At 36.0% G+C, this 18247-nt stretch overlaps 1 protein-coding gene across 19 annotated transcripts in view; it reads right to left on the bottom strand.

The window, feature by feature from the left end:
* Positions 1-754: 754 nt before the first annotated feature.
* plekha7b (pleckstrin homology domain containing, family A member 7b) overlaps positions 755-18247 on the bottom strand; it is a 138109-nt gene continuing 120616 nt past the window's right edge. For 18 of the 19 annotated variants that reach the window (XM_048184133.1, XM_048184132.1, XM_048184136.1 and 15 more), the window contains 8 exons: positions 18103-18205; positions 17046-17137; positions 14452-14670; positions 12429-12611; positions 11646-11779; positions 10082-10224; positions 5941-6099; positions 755-1452 (listed from right to left, as the gene is read on the bottom strand). In XM_048184133.1, the coding sequence (XP_048040090.1) occupies positions 5957-6099; positions 10082-10224; positions 11646-11779; positions 12429-12611; positions 14452-14670; positions 17046-17137; positions 18103-18205 (1017 nt within the window). In that variant the 3' untranslated portion in view covers positions 755-1452; positions 5941-5956. The remainder of the gene's footprint in view (positions 1453-5940; positions 6100-10081; positions 10225-11645; positions 11780-12428; positions 12612-14451; positions 14671-17045; positions 17138-18102; positions 18206-18247) is intronic. The other variant, XM_048184137.1, reaches the window with a different exon arrangement.

The following is an 18247-nucleotide window of genomic DNA, read 5'->3' as shown; positions in this document are numbered from 1 at the left end:
TTTAATTGTAAATCCCTTGCAAGCAATCACAGGAGCGAGTCTGTGACCCATAGACATCACCAGACTCTTGGTTTTCACACTCTGAAATGCTTTTCCAGGCCTTGAATGCAGCCATTTTCAACAGTTGCTTGTTTTGGGGAGTTTCTGCCTTTAGTCTCCTCTTCAGCTGGTGAAATGCATGTTAAATAGGATTTAAATCTGGACTTTAGAATGTAATGCAATTTATTATTTATAGGTAAAATATTAGAATATATTTATGATTGAGACCTTTATTTCAACTCCTTCAGTCACATTTTGCTGACTGATTCAGCAGCAATTTTGTTTCACTCTTAGTGAGTCAGTATGAATACCACAATAATCTTTATAACCTTATAGTGGTCAACATATAGTTGTCAAAACACTTAATGCACATTTTAAAGGAAATCCTTGAAATGATGATGAGAGCACATTAATAACTCTTTTCTGTGTGTAAAAAAAAAAAAAAAGAAAAAGAAAAAAAGTTGTTAAAGCACATATGTGGGAAAGGAATTTGGAAATTAAGGTTCTCTCCATTTCCTTATATTTTATTATTTTTATTAACTGAATATGTGGGGAATAAAACACAAGGTGAGATCAGAAAATATTCACAAAATGTGTCATTTCAGATAACTGTGAGACTGGAGTTGATGACTGCCTTTAATGCAATGCAAATGTAAAACCTCTAAATCGTCTCTCCTTCTTTCATTGATAACACAAACAGAATAAAAGACAAATAGCTTGTTAATATCTTTAATATTTACAGTTTCTTAAAAAAAAGTATGCGGCATATCCCTCCCCAACCCCTCTCCCACAAATCCTGTCTGAAAATATTATTTTATGTTATTTTTTCCCCCCTAACTTTGTCAACAAAAATAAAATGCATTTGGCAAGCTAACTGGAAACTGGCAGTGCTGGATACATAAAAATAATATTTCAAGTGATTTGGTGTAAGAATAACATCTGAATTGACAAAATACAATCGACATTTGACATTTTTGTACCCTTCATGTTCATAATATGTCACATGTATAACACTTTTTTTTGTCATTGTCATGTTACCATTGTATTTCAAAATGAAATCCATCCAAACTTCTGTCTTGCCTTGAGAAGTAAAACATGAGCTTTTAAATGTTCTCTACAATACGGTGCATATTAAAAGTGCAATAATGTATATAAAATGGCTCTCTATATCTGGGTTATCATGGTTAGATTTTGTACAGCATATGCACAGCAGTTTCCACAGCAAAAAGTCCATATCAAATAATAGCTCTACAAAAATGCATTTCAGAAGTGAGTTCCCATGTGAGTCCAAAAGTGCGCTAGCGTCATCTCTAAATGTGAGCGATGTGATTCGATAAGCTGAGTTTAAGTTTGTCCACCACGAGTGGGGTTTTCAGAATGAGACAGCACCTCAATATCCAGACACAGCTTTGGCTGGAAAAGAGATAGAGAGTAAGAGATGTCATATGTGAAGAAATAAAGCAAAACAAAATAACACAATATACTTCAGACAAAAATTAGGGTGTATAAAAAAAAGTTAGAGTTGAAACCCCTGTGTTGCAAGTGCTTAGTCTCTTAAACTCAACTGCCATTTTCTTTTTTCTTTTTCTTTTTTAATAACATAAGCATTACCTTCAGGGGCGGATCTACAGGCAATGATCTAAAAAAAAAAAAAAAGCACTGCCAACCCTGATTTATCCCAGTATAAAATATAAATGTACGCAGCATTTTCTGTACCACATTTTAGCAGCTGTGCTTTAATAAGATGAAAAATAGCTACCGTGAAAAAATGGCAATTTTATATATAATCGTTTATTTTGACCAGTGTCGTGGATTCTTCAACTGCCCACCCCACTTTCATAATGGATATATTTGGCATCTGATGAAATAAAATGAAACCAATAAGTAGATCCTGACCACTGAAACTAATAGCAGAGTTTTAGAATTAAAAGAATTAAATCTTAAAATTTATCTTTCAAAAATGTCCACCTAGTTATGTTGGCTTGACAAGGTCTTTTCTTAAAATTTTAAAATTAGTTTGAAGGTCAGGATAGACAAACAGGTGGGTGTTCTGCATTGTTGCTAAAGTGTTGCGAGGTAGTTGCTATGTGGTTGTGGTTCTGGGTGACCTTTTGTAATGCTCACATTCAGACATTTCCACCTGTTAGGAAGTCTTTGATTTTTTGGCTGTTCTTTCTAGCAAATTTGAAATTTTTTTGCTCTTAAACTTGATACACTAAAACTTGTGATTGATATATCTTCCATATAGCCCATATAATATTAATACATTCTTCTCTATATACAATAGACCTACTCTAATGAGCTCAAGACATTTAGAATGTGTTGATGTGTTTAATAGATATTGATATTTTGTTATTAGGGGTTTAAGCACCAAAGGTGAATTGGATACCTAATGAATTTTTGATGCTGACTGCAAATTCTAATCTATCAGTCATTTCAACTGAAATGTAGGTTGTGATATTAATGTTGTCCAATAGAGGGCCCTGATGAAGGTCTGTGTGCTGAAATAAAATATTGACCTTTCAGCTCCATCTTTTGTTTATTCTGACCCCTCAACACCACAAGTGTTGCTGATATTGTCCATAAACAGCTTTGTTTTTATTCCACGCACCTTGTTGATCCTGTGAAGTTGCACCAGACTAATTATACAATACTGTCCAATAGAGGGAGCCAGAGGATAAGGACTCTTTTAAGCCTAATGTTTTTCTATCAGTTTCCATTCCATTTATATAACTATGGTGTACTGACAGTATAGTTTTATATAATTCATGTACATAGAAATCTGCCAAATGCTTACAGATCATTAAATGTTTAACTTTCATAGACCCCGATAAAACATTTTTCAGATGTTGCCAGACATGATTTTTTTATTGCTGCCCATTTGAAATGAAGAGACAATTTTATTTGCCTTTTTCAAGATTATATATATATAATATATAATAAAATATATTATATTTCTATAAAGACACTTATTTAAGCTACTATTGTGTATGATTAATAATACAAACAAACTGCAAGCTACACAATAAATGATAAGAATGAAAATGGCCTTAAGATGTTTCAGATAAAATTGAGCTATAAATAAGTTCACATTCATTTGAAATTTTCCTGTGACATCCTGTGACATGTGATTCTTAAATGTTGAACATAATTGAATATAAGTGCACACTTACAACACAAATATATTACATAAATATTTACAACAGTAAATGTTTTTAGATGGATTTTTTAACTTCTCTAATCTAAATCTTTTAATCTAACAGTAAGAGTGAATGAGTTCCTTTGAAAGTCAGTTGCCCCGTGTTGCTGTAACCTGCTTCATCAAACCCTAACTTTCAGTGAAGATTCAAGTTATTTTTTTATGTAAAAACAACATTTTAATTAGATCACTAATCATCCACATGTGCCATTGGTGCTTGCTTTTAATTATTGTATAGATGTAGAATATTTGATATATAGTAGCCTATAATAGATTAAAGGGTGAGTTCACCCAAAAATGAAATTTCTGTTATTAATCACTCACCCTCATGTCGTCCCAAATCCGTAAGACCTTCGTTCATCTTCGGAACACAAATTAAGATATTTTTGATGAAATCTGAGGGTTTCTGAACCACACATTGGCAGCAACGTCACTGCAGTAAAGACATTGTTAAAATAGTCCATGTGACTACAGTGGTTCAACCTTAATGTTATGAAGTGATGAGAATACTTTTTGTGGACAAAAACAAAAAAATAACTTTGTTTAACAGTTTAAACTCTTGTCATATGCAGTTGACGCAGTGAACGCAGTGCAGGCTTCCGTGTTTAACAAAAATATCTTAATTTGTCTTCTGAAGATGAACAAAGGACTTATGGGTTTGGGACAACATGAGGCTGAGTACTTAATGACAGAAATGTCATTTTTGGGTGAACTAACCCTTTATTATAGATGATTGAATGCTTGTTTGCTTTGGTGTTTCCACCTCTCACAGTCCTCATGCCATCCCCTTGTCTATAAATAATTTTCAAGATCCGCCCCTGATTACCTTACTAAATAGCAGACAGGTAAACACTCTCCACTCTCCTTTCTGTGCAGCATATTACATAAAAACAATGATGAGTTAAACACTTCAAACAAACATGTGCATGACACATGCACCATGCAGCTCAATTTCATTCAAATGCTGCTGAAACAGCAGAATAACATGGGCAGCTCAGGCATTTAGTGATTAAATGTACTGGCTAATAAACATATAAAATGTACAGCTATGAGGTGACTCGAATCTCTCATATAGTATAATCATGGTAGTGTCCACAAATAAAGTACAAAACAGGGCTCAAGATAAAACAAAAATGGTCTGAAAAAGGAGATTTTTAACCTTCAAAAAAAGTTGATCATTAATTTTACAGTAATGGTGATTAATATTAACATAGCCACTCAGTAGGAGCTAGCTAGTTCAGTTTTTGATAAACTACAATATATTTAATTATTTTGGGCAGATTGTTAATTTTTTAATAGAAAAAAGGGGGGAAATGCAATAGGAGTGGGTCTCGTGGCATACAACAAGAAATTTGAGCCTTTAAGACTTAAAAGAAGTAATGGGACCCAAAAGTGTATTTATTTGTGGACAGTAATATATACAGTAAAACAGTTCATGGCAGGCATCTGTCAAATGAGAAGGCATGGCAATACACTGATTTAGGGCATGCTGGGAAACAGAACACACAAAGCACATGGAAGTGGAACAGTCATAGTGTGCCGTTCACACTTTTTCATAACTGCACTGAAACAGCTTTGTAAAGAAAAACGCATGTAAAGTGGCCAAAGACCCTTTTACAAACGCTGACTGCCATCAGTGGTGGGTGTAACACATTACAAGTAACTTGAGTTACGCAATCAGATTACTTTTTCAAGTAACTAGTAAAGTAACGCATTACTTTTTCAAATAAGTAACGCAAGTAACTTTTTCACATTTAGCCTATTGACTGACAGCTCTCCTGTCTCCATGTTGAGAGAAATAAGGTGCAGAGGTGTTGTGTGCGCTGTGTGAACATGATGGTTATTGTAGTTCTAGACATGAACATGCATTTACTCATCTCACTTGCACAAAAAAATTCAGTATTCCACAAAATGAATAAAAACAATGATATGCAATCTCAGAATTGTATGCAAACCTGTAATAATTAACTTTATGTATTTAATCTCACTTTATTAACCAATGTCTTTGCTGCTGACCTTCAATGATCTAATTCAACCATACTAATAAACAAAAATGACTTATTTTTAGATTTAGAAATAAGAGTGTTTAACTTTTTCTCCTGTATACTATTCTTCTTTAACCAGAATGGCAGCACAGCTGAAAAATAACAAGCAAGCCCAGGACAGGTGAGAAAAAGTAATGCAAAGTAACGCATTACTTTTCATAAAAAGTAACCAAGTAACGCAATTAGTAACTTTTTTAGGGAGTAACGCAATATTGTAATGCATTACTTTTAAAAATAACTTTCCCCAACACTGACTGCCATTCTGTTCATTATTTCAGTCACAGACATCAGCTCTTTGCAGATTACAGATGGTAAAACAAGTGGTGTTTGGCAACACAACAATATGTGCTGCCTCCTTGATTCCCAGAGACTTTGTTAATTATAAATAATTTACCAAAGACAGCATTTGTTTATGCCTTTTTAGGCTTATCAGCACACAAAAAGCCAATTTGCACACAATTCACACACGTCTTCATCTCCAGATGTGGAGGCAGTTGTTAGAGGGGGGCCAATCTACACTACACATGAAGTTACTAGTACAGCACAAGCCCTGATGAACCACAATCATGCAGCATGCAGACAGAAAAGGTGTCAAAACACACGGAACAATTAGCAAAAGCACATTAGTGTGCTAAATGGTTAGCGGTTAGTTCTTACTTTGTTTTTTCTCTGATTAGACAAAGGTGTAGTGAAATCCATTGCTCAGGGGAGGGGGAGCAGACTGAGCCGTAGAGACGGCAACAGGAGCGGGGGGAGGAAGAGGAGGAGGTGGTGGAGGTTGAGGGAGTGAGGTGGGACTGTTAACTGGCGGTGAGGCTAAAGCAGAAACAGGAACAGAGGGGTGTACAGTAGTAACAAACAGAGAGCTAGTGACACAGTTAACTGCTGCTACACACCACAAAAGCAAAAGCATCATAAAGTGTAATAAAACATAATTCAACATCTTTTGAAACCACACAATAACTTTTTGTGAAGAACAGGTTAGTTTTATTTACTGAAATTCTTCTGCACTAGCTCTCATTGGCACACTCATGAGAGAATACCAAATTCAGAAAAAAAAAAACATTCTTTTCTATTAGATTTAGCCTACTATTAAAAAAGAGAATTAATACTTTTGTGTGACTTTTATATTGTTACAAAAATGTCCATTACTATTTCAAATAAACGCTGTTTGTCTGAACTTTATTCATTTTCAGGATTTTTAAAGAATCCTGAAAAATATCAGAGTTTCCACAAAAATATTAAGCAGCAGCAGCACACCTGTTTTCAACATTGCCAACAATAAGAAATGTTATTTGAGCAATGATTTTTCAACAATGATTTCCGAAGGATCATGTGACACTGAAGACTGGAGAAATGACTGCTGAATATTCAGCTTAGCTGAATAAATGACATTTTAAAATATATTAAAGGTGCCCTAGATTAAAAATTTGAATTTACCTTGGCATAGTTGAATAACAAGAGTTCAGTACATAGAAAAGACATACATTGAGTTTCAAACTCCATTGCTTTCTCTTTCTTATGTAAATCTCATTTGTTTAAAAGACTTCGGAAAACACGCGGATCTCAACATAACACTGACTGTTACGAAACAGTCGGGGTGTACACCCAATATTTGCATATGCCAGCCCATGTTCCCAACATTATGAAAGGGATTAGACAAGGGCAGCCAGTAACATCTGGATCTGCACAGGTGAATCAACAGACTAGGTAAGCAAGAACAACAGCGAAAATGGCAGATGGAGCAATAATAACTGACATAATCCATGATAGCATGATATTTTTACTGATATTTGCAAATTGTCTTTCTAAATGTTTCGTTAGCATGTTGCTAATGTACTGTTAAATGAGGTTAAAGTTACCATCGGTTATTACTGTATTCACGGAGACAAGAGCCGTTGCTATTTTTATTTTTAAACACTTGCAGTCTGTATAATTCATAAACACAACTTCATTCTTTATAAATCTCTCCAACAGTGTAGCATTAGCCGTTAGCCACGGAGCACAGCCTCAAACTCATAGAGAATCAAATATAAACATCAAAATAAATACTTTACTCACATAATTCGAAGCATGCATACAGCATGCATGATGAACATCTTGTAAAGATCCATTTGAGGGTTATATTAGCTGTGTGAACTTTGTAAATGTGCTGTAATATAATCGAGAGCTCGTGTGGCAGGGAGCACGCGAATTAAAGGGGCGGCGCGCTGAAAAAATCAGTGCATAGTTAATGATGCCCCAAAATAGGCAGTTAAAAAAATTAATTAAAAAAAATCTATGGGGTATTTTGAGCTGAAACTTCACAGACACATTCAGGGGACACCTTAGACTTATATTACATCTTGTGAAAAAGCATTCTTGGGCACCTTTAAATTAGAAAACAGTTATTTTAAATAATAATACTATTTCACAATATTACCTTTTTTACTGTAATTATAATCAAATAAATGCAGCTGTGGGGAACATAAAGAGACTTTTTTCAAAAAAAAAATGTAAAAAAAACCCACAAACTTTTGAACAGTAATGTATTTTCAGTTCACCAATCTGGGGTGCGTTTCCCGAAAGCATTGTTGGTGAACTATGGTCGTAAATCCCATTGAACTCTATTGGTAATGACGGAACTTGCGACCATAGTTCACTTTGGGAAACGCACCCCTGAATGATCTGGTTCTCGAGCTCAGCTCACTGCACTTAACAGAATATTCTCACCAAATAATGACTTACATTTTGGTCGTCTAAATTCAAAAGATTAGGAATATAGCATAAGTCGTATGGACCTCCTTGATGGTGCTTTTGCATCCTTTTTAAAACTTGAAATCCGTACTCCTCCTTTTGGTTCCACATTAGAAATAAAGTAATATGGTTTTGGAACAATATTAGGGTGAGTACATTTACATTTTTGGCAAATTATTCCTTTAACCAAGGAGGTGTACCAGCTCCAACCAGGTTGACCTTCGTGGAAACCAGCTTTAGGACTTTGAGTATACTCAACTTAATCTGAAAAAACTGTAGTATCAATTTAAAGTTGGTCAAACAATATAAGCTAAGTAAAATTAGAAAAATAATGTTTTTACTTGTGGATCCAAGTTTTACATTACATTAAGCTGAACATTAACATTACATAATAGTGACATAATAGTTTGTTGAGCAAACTGAAAAGGTTATATAGAGTTACTTCTAGTTGTATATACTCATTGAAATGGAAGAAACGTCACCAGAGAGAACACTTGTCACTCTGATGGTAGCAACTATAAATTTTAAATAAAACTAAAACAACTATTATTTCTGAATAATAAATATTTATGTCATCATAAGTCCACATGCTTTGACCAAAAACACAATTATTCAAGTGCATCATCATCATCAGTGATCAAACTGAGCATGCTCAGCAGCCTGTTAATTGGACCCCCATCACCAAACTTGACATTATAAGTTCTTGTTTAATATTTTACATTGCTCATACCAGCCAGCATAAAAACGGACTTTAATTTGTTTGTGTAATGTTTTCTACATTCAATAGTTCATTCAACTTTTAAAATAAAGTTTGTCTAACAAAAAGAAAGGTTTTTTATATATATACACTATTTGCGTACAGGCCACAGCTCTATTTTAATCTTTTTCTGCACTCATAAACTCGAAATAAATGCACAAAGAAGTGCAGCAGTGGGTGATCAAAACCCAGATCTGCCTTCACAGATGAGATCCCTCACATAAGGTATTCTGACATGTTCTCCAATGGAAATACTGTGATAATTGTTGACTACGCCATACTGCCTTACACATTATGATTCATCACGTCAGGACGAATTGGCCGCAAATCTGTGTGACTAAGAGAGACACGCTGCTCCCTGTCTGAAGGTTAGACCTGGCAGAGTGAGTGAGGCCTCTGTAAGAAGTAGAGATGAAACGATGGTGTGCTTTTATGCCATTTCAGAAAGATGTTCAAAGTGCTGCCACGGGATGCAGAGCGAACAAGCCCCAGTGCATATTCAACTGGGTCATTGATCGGCTCTGAAAAAAATGGCCTCATCAAGAGATTCCTCCCAGCCTGAAAGATCCGACATGTCTCCCAATTAGCAAGCATCTTTACTCGTCAGATCTGCGCTAATAAGGAATAATGTTCAGTTATTAACGTTGCGGCTGATAGGCTTGGCTTTTCTCTCTCTTCTTCCTCATCATGCCTCTATTGCCAATGTTTTGAAATGGGGTGGACTGTTTCTCAGAACGTTCACGGTTATTTCGTAGTTGTCAGCGTGATGGTTTAGGAAGTTTTATTGACACTGTCAGATTAGCATTACAAATAACGGTTTCTTAAGTGTTTTATTCACATTTACCTTGATCTTTTCAAAGTATTTGAACTGTCAAGGTGTACTGCAGACCATATCTGAAATTAATCTATTCAAATGGAGTTCATACTGGTGTGAATTGCTTCTAATTCACCTTCCTTAGTCTTCCTTAACACACATTGTGCACTCTAAAGTCCCTGTCCTTGCACTTGCCATTTAACATGATTTGTGCTTTTCTTACTGCTAAAAACATAAATGTAAATGTACTGTCTGTGATTTGACTTCTAAATGGCACTTAAAATACAGGATGTGCATCCATAGAACAGTGGCGTGCACTTGAGCCCCTGCCCCTTTGATCGCGAAAGTGAAAGTGCCCTTTGCGGTCGCATCGCCGTGCCCCCGCGTTCACATTCCCCCCCCCGGAATGCGATTGAGTACATTAACAAGATACATGTAATTTGAGGAGATCAATTCACTGGCTAGAGCAGTAATCCTCCTGGTTAGTTTACCTGCCACTTGCTTGCTCTTGAGTGAGGCCTCTGATGCTAAGGCATAGGACATGGTGATGATTCTCTCCTGCTCTTGTAGAGCAGAGTCTATGTCCGGAAGCACTGGCTTGTCTACTGCTGCCGGAGGAGGTATATTCTGGACACTTACACACACAAATACAAACAAAAAACAGGTACACCAGATTAAACTAACAGAGAAAAGTGAAATTTTACACATTGATGATAATAATAAATAATTTTCGCACTAATTGTATACAGAGCCACTGCAAGATAATGATGTGCAATATTATTACATGCAATACCTCAATTTGTTTGCCAAAGTTATTGTATTGTATTTTGCTGTGTTACTCTTATTGTGTCATAGTTATACAGTGCCTATTGCTGTTGTGCTGTTATGTGTAGATGCACTTTGCCAACTAATTTTGTTCTATCTTATACAATAAAAGGGGATTTTTTATTGAGCATTAAAGGGTTAGTTCACCCAAAAATTAAAATTCTGTCATTTATTACTCACCCTCATGCCGCTCTACACCCGTAAGACCTTCGTTCATCTTCGGAACACAAATTAAGATATTTTAGTTGAAATCCGATGGCTCCATGAGGCCTCAATAGGGAGCAATGGACACTTCCTCTCTCAAGATCCATAAAGGTACTAAAAACATATTTAATTCGGTTCATGTGAGTACAGTGGTTCAATATTAATATTATAAAGCGACGACAATATTTTTGGAGCGCCAAAAAAACTAAATAACGACTTATTTAGTGATGGCCGATTTCAAAACACTGCTTCATGAAGCATCGGAGGATAAATGAATCAGTGTGTCGAATCATGATTCAGATCGCATGAAATCACGGCTGAAATCACGTGACTTCGGCGCTCTGACCAGCAGATTCGACACACTGATTCATCATGCTCCGAATCTTCCTCAAGCATTGTTTTGAAATCGGCCATCACTAAATAAGTCGTTATTTAGGGTTTTTTTTGGCACTCCAAAAATATTCTCGTCACTTTATAATATTAATGTTGAACCACTGTACTCACATGAACCGATTTAAATATGTTTTTAGTACCTTTATGGATCTTGAGAGAGGAAGTGTTCATTGCTCCCTATGCAACTAAAATATCTTAATTTGTGTTCTGAAGATTAACGAAGGTCTTACGGGTGTGGAACGGCATGAGGGTAAGTAATAAATGACAGAATTTTAATTTCTGGGTGAACTATCCCTTTAAATCAGCATATTAGAATGATTTCTGAAGGATCATGTGACACTTTATTCTGTTGAATATTTAGCTTTGCAATCACAAGATTAAATCAAATTTTAAACAATAACTAAATAGAAAACTGCTATTTTATATTGTAATATTATATCACAGTATCACTATTTTTTACTGTATTTTTGATCAAATTTATGCAGCCTCTGTGAGCATAAATGACTTCTTTCAAAAACATAAAAAATCTTACCAACCATAAACTTTAGAATAGTAGTCTATATAATGGCAAGAAAACATCTATAAAGATGACTATAATAGCGGCCGTGTTAAACGAGACTGATCTGTCAATACCTAGACTTAGCCAGGATGCTCTTGATTCGTTCCACTTTACGATGTCGGGCCTCCATCTCCTGAGGGCTGAGGGGCTCCTCTGGATCCAGGTCCACATAGCGCTCAGGGATGGCCACCTTTTGAGGCTTTGACAGCTATACAGGCATTGAGATCAAACATACACCATCAATCACCTAATTCTGAAATCTATTGTCCAAACTTTTATGTTTAATATTTTCTTTGCTTTATTATTCACCGAGCGCTTACACAGATACACACGAGAGCATTTGAAAGCAGCCGTCTATCAGCGGATCCCTAATATATCCGCTGATAGAAAGACGTGTGTATCTGTGTAAGCGCTCAATGAAGAGCGTCAAAGATGTCTATTGAAGCGTTGATCATTGTAGCCAATCACAGACATATCTGTTGAGCGTGTGAAAACAACGGCCAATCAGAGGTGTATAAGAATCCGCTCAACAGCGCTCAAAATGCTAGGAGGGGAATCCTGGTACCATCGCATTTTTAAAATATCAGTACCAGAGTCTGTACTTCTGACAACCCTACTTTAAACTCAGGATAGTTTAACCAAAAACTAAAAATTACTTTTACTTTCTTCTGTGGAACAGAAAAGGAGAATTTAGGCACAGTTTTATGGACTCAACATTTGTGGTCTCACTCAACATTCACTTTTTCTACATACAACACAACTGCATGATTACTGAGCATGTTCTGATCCACACAAGAAGGATATTATGTCAGAATTTTCCTTTTTGGGTGAACTATCCTTATACGTAGTAGGGTTACCTCTTTGCTGAGGTCCAGCTGGTAGTCCAGAGGCTCCAGATCCAACTCTCTCATGGGTGTGCTGCTCAGAGTAAGCCATTCGTCTGAGTGAGAGCGCTGTCTCTCTTTGTGTTCGACGGGTCTCTCCTCACCCTGCACGGCCCGCTCCAGTAGCTGCAAATCAAAGTCCTGCTCTCTCCTCCACTGAAGGCACACAAACATACAAAGCCCTGAGACCTCACACACACCCAACTCAGGACATGAAAATTTTGGTTCTGAAACAGTTTTCTCCTGATTTACAGGACATGAAAGGTGTACAAAAGCAATTCCAGTTACACTGTGTAATGCTCTTAACTAACAGATCTTAACTAAAGAAAAGGGTTTTTCCCCCCAAACTTCCCTGAACCTTAGATACTATTAAAGCCAAAATGACCTCTGTGCTCCACATATCAGTTTACATCCAACATTCATTCTTTACATGAAATGAAAAGTGTAAAGAGGAGAGCCCTGCACAAAAACAACACAAATAAAACTTGGTTAAACTGCAACCATGAGCATAATTATATATTGTCCCGGTGCGCTCCTGTACCTCTGTACCATGTAAAAGTGATTGGAGTGATTGCGTCTGAAGTGTCTCATGTTCAAGCTCTCAAACCGTAGCGTACAACACTCCTGCAGACCAAGAAAGACGAAATGAAAAGCTCCATCTGCGACTTCATTTACATGCTTCATTCCCAGGCTTTATTGTGCTTACTGGAAAGAAAATAAATCAGTGTGCTGTGAAATAAACTGTGGTTTCACATTCACAGTTGACAGAAAAAGAACAATTACCCTCTTTTGCTTTTTTACTAGCAAAGTGTTTATTTTCTCATGTGCAAAAATTGACAAAAAAGATAAAGAGAGCAAAGCAGAGCTGTGCAATTGATTTTCTTTTTGCAAATTATGCTACAATTCGCTGTTATATTATTATGACCATACAAGTGATTAAAAAACATGTTCAGTAAGTAGTACAATTATAAACACAACTCATCCATACATCACCCAGGCCTTTCATGGTTTACACATTCAAATACATTTCGGTAAACAAGAAGTAAAATTATAAAAGTACTTTTAAAAAAATTTAAAAAAGCCAGGGTAAGCTAAACCAGGTCAGGTTTTGTGAATTTGTGAAAATGAAAATTAAATTGTTTTTAAATCAAAAAATATGATCATGTCATTTATTCTGTACAAAGAAGGCCATTACTTGCCTCAAGTCAGACCCAATTTGCATGGGAAAAAGATTATTTTGCAGGTTTTGGAAGAATTCTTATTAGAAAGCTGGATGTGAAAGTGAAATTTGGTGAAATTAGTATAAAACAAAAAATAAATGAGTGAGGTAAGCACAATAAAGTCTGGTTTCACAATTTAGTTATTCTATAATTATTGTGGTTGAGTGATGAACAGCTAATAGGCTTGAGAGCTTGAAATTTAGTTTAGTGTATGAGTCCACTAATACAGCAGACCTTGTTTCCCATCATTTTAAGCATTGGGTTATTGTTATAGAGAGGTTAAATGAGCATTTTGATGTTAGTGTTGGCTTTGGCCTATTAAAACACCCCCAAAGTAAAAGCACACTACTTTGATTCACTATCCCAGATGAGCTGCTCCCTTGAGATCCATGTCCCAAGGTTAAAATTAAACACTCATTCGAGTCATTAGAACATTTTGAACCTGTAATGAGAGTCAGTAGCACATCAGCTTTAATCCTCTAAAACACAATAGGTCCATGTCTTTCATTGGCAAATAGTATACTGTAACTCCAGTCTGTTCTTATTCTGTAGCCCATGTGGCCTGACAACATATGATAAAATCTCTCCCATCTCCTTCTGCAACACCTCTCACATACCCACTTACCTGCGGCAGACACTACTACGGTAAAATGCTGATCGCATTAACGCCAAATCTTACAGTTCTCCATCAAAACATTGTAAATAGCTGAATGTGCATTTATGTCAGGGGTGATAATCTTCTCTGGAGGAAAATATGTCATTGTGCTCTAACGTACTGATCCCAGGTCTGCAGACACGGGTCTGGATGCGGAGGAGGAGGAGGCACGAGATGTGGAGGCCTGCCGTTCGCCCTGGCTGAGCGTTCTCTTGCGCTCCCGTACGAGAGCCTTTTGGTGGCGCTTCATCCTCTCCAGCTGCTCTTCGGCGCTCATGCGGCCACGCTGCTGCACAATCTCCCCAGAGTATAGTCGCTCCAAGGCACTCTTTGGTCTCTCCTGGGAAACACCAATTTATGTGTTAATAATGCTGACGCAAACCGTACCAAAGCAACAGAGTGAAGAAAAATGCTTCCTCAAAAATATTAAGCAGCACAACTGTTTTCAACATTGATGAGATGATAAGATAATATAACTGTCTTAATTTATTCCATAATTTTTCTTGTGGCCGTATTGGCTAGTGAAACAAATGAGAATAATAGTATTTTGTGTTAAACAGGAGGTTGTTTTCTTTTTTAAAGTCGGTGCTTGAAGTAAAGCTGTGCTTAATTTCTATTGATGACTGCAGTGTTAGGAAATATTTTACACTCTTAAAGGTGCCGTAGAACGTCTTTTCAAAAGATGTAATATAAGTCTAAGGTGTCCCCTGAATGTGTCTGTGAAGTTTCAGCTCAAAATACCCCATAGATTTTTTTTAATTAATTTTTTTAACTGCCTATTTTGGGGCATCATTAACTATGCGCTGATTCAGGCTGCGGCCCCTTTAAATCCCTCTCTCCCTGCCCTCCTGAGCTCTCGACTATAAGTGCAGTAATACAGTGCATAAACAAAGTTCACACAGCTAATATAACCCTCAAATGGATCTTTACAAGATGTTCGTCATGCATAATGCATGCATGGATCGGATCATGTGAGTATAGTATTTATTTGGATGTTTACATTTGATTCTGAATGAGTTTGATAGTGCTCCGTGGCTAACGGGCTAACATTACACACTGTTGGAGAGATTTATAAAGAATGAAGACGTGTTTATGAATTATACAGACTGCAAGTGTTTAAAAATGAAAATAGCGACGGCTCTTGTCTCCGTGAATACAGTAAGAAACGATGGTAAAGACAATTTACAAATATCACTAAAAATAACATGATATCATGGATTATGTAAGTTATTATCGCTCCATCTGTCATTTTTCGCTATTGTTCTTGCTTGCTTACCTAGTCTGATGATTCAGCTGTGCACAGATCCAGACATTAATACTGGCTGCCCTTGTGTAATGCCTTGAACATGGGCTGCCATATGCAAATATTGGGGTCATACATATTAATGATCCCGACTGTTATGTAACAGTCGGTGTTATGTTGAGATTCGCCTGTTTTCCGGAGGTCTTTTAAACAAATGAGATTTATATAAGAAGGAGGAAACAATGGAGTTTGAGACTCACTGTATGTCTTTTCCATGTACTGAACTCTTGTTATTCAACTATGCCAAGGTAAATTCATTTTTTGATTCTAGGGCACCTTTAATAATTTTAATTATAGGCCTATAATTCATTGTATAATAGACATAATAAAATGTTTAAAACATTTTCAAAGATAGCTAATAGCCTAATCTTTTATTATCCTCACAGCACGTCAGTTATGCGGTGATGCGCTATGAAATTACTGCAGGGCAAATTTATTATAATATTAAGTTAATAATAAAAGAAGCCTAACCTAATAGTAATAATAATAGACTAGAAGAATGTAACAGGCCTACATTAATTGGAAATGCAAAATCCTATTGTCGATACGTGATCATCGTCTGTTGACGCAACCCGGGTTATTAATTTATAAAAAAAAAAAATTAAATAAACAAATAAATAAATAATCGCAGCCTTTGCGATTTCATAATCCCATTAAGCAAAACGGTTTAAACGGCGCAATTTCGGGTTAATTGAGATTTATTGTGCAGCCCTACTGAAAATTCAGCTTTACCGTCACAGGAATAAATTGTAACAATTTTTCAGAATATTAATGTTTTTACTGTATTTCTGATCAAATAAATGCAGCCTTGGTGGACATAAGAGACCCTTTTCAAAAACCTTCAAACATTTTCCTTTCAAACCAAACTTTTGAACAATAGTGTACATTCAATTATATTATATATTTATATATTATATATATATATATATATATATATATATATATATATATATTAACAGCGCTCAAAATGCTCAATATATTATTTATATATATTTATAATAATTTAATTTAATTGATTTTGTATTATGCATTGTTAATAATGTCTGTAAACAGTCAGACAGAAAGAGAGAGGGAGAGTGAGAAAAGAAGAAGATAAAAATAAAGTAAAAGAGTCCATTCTGAAGCTCTGCTGTGCTCATTTCAGTTAACGTATTCTGCATGAATCCATCAGGGTTGGAGGCACACACTGTGTTCACAGTCTGCATGGCAACACTACTGCAGTAACTCATTCACAAAGTACAGTCTGGCTCAAGCCCACACTGGCTGCTTTTATTTCATGTGCTCAGCGGTTTGTACTGCTGCTGCATCTAATCAACCTGCTGCTTGTCAGCTCTGCCAAAGCAAACTATGACAGAGCCTTTATGTCCCTCTGCCTCTCAATAGGCACTTTCAGGACTTGTTTGGCTTCCTACCTTCAAGCTTGTGGTGGTAATTCCTCTTCTGAGGGTGACGAACGATGAAATGTTTGATGACTGGTTCAGTCTTGAAGATGAGCCAGTCAAACCTAACAGAAGTTGGACTTGATTAGACATTTTTTTTTAAAATTCAGACCATCTCAAATTCTGAGCTGAGGGATCATAATTTCAAACATCATACTTAACTATCTTCCATTATCGCTCCTCACTGAGTAACCCAAGTCTTATATCACGTTCACACTTGGTACGCAGTTAAGAAAGTGTGTTTCTTCAGCTATGGGCACTTTTGGCCCTGTGGACGTTATTAAAGCATATTTTTTTTTTGTAGTTTTAATTTGTCTGCTAACATTGTCCAACAGTATGTACATTACATATAAATATAAATTGATAAATAGAAAGTTCACTAGAGCATTTGTTTGAAATAGATTTGACTTAAAATAGATTTTGACAATGTAAAAGACTTTACTACCACTTTTGATTGATTTAATGCATCCTTACTGGATAAAAGTACTAAAAAAAAAAAAAAAAAATCGTACTGACCCCAAACTTTTGAACGGTTGTATCTGTGTATTTTTAATGGAAAATTCTGTAATTTTTTCTGAAAGTCAAGCATATTTTCACCTCAGTATCATTTTCATCACACCTCAAATTATGTATTGTGTTTAACAGCATTGTTTGAAGAAAATGATGGTGGTGGAAATGATATTGTTTGATATTGAACATTTTTGGCTCCTTCATAAACTAAATTCACATTCACAGCATCTTATGTAGTCTAAAAGCATTAACTAATATTTCAACGCTTGCAGAATTTGTCGAAATTCTCCAAATTGGGAATTATGGAAGTTGGGAAGAACCTCCACAAGCTACAATGCAAATATACATAACTGGTTAAAAATTAATCATTAATAAAAATATTACTTACTGACACATCACCAATGAACTGTACTGTGGTTTACATGAACCAAACCTCACATTCCCTTTTCAGTGAGTGTGGTACCCTGCCTTGTGCGAACCTGAGTCTGACTGTGGCTGTCGTGTACAGGTCTGTGTGTACCTCTGTTTGGTAGAGTTTGGTAGCCACTATCACGGCTCAAGCCACCCATTTGTCCACCAACTGCCAGCAGTTCAGGCTCACTGAGGAAGGCCCGTATCTCAACCTAAAGTCCCAGAGGAATAGAGCTCAGAACCATAATAACATT

Source organism: Megalobrama amblycephala, linkage group LG3 (genome assembly GCF_018812025.1).
Source record: "Megalobrama amblycephala isolate DHTTF-2021 linkage group LG3, ASM1881202v1, whole genome shotgun sequence".
NCBI classification, from domain to species: Eukaryota; Metazoa; Chordata; class Actinopteri; order Cypriniformes; family Xenocyprididae; genus Megalobrama; species Megalobrama amblycephala.
Note: the sequence above shows the minus strand (reverse complement) of the source record. Positions and strands in the feature narration are given on the sequence as shown.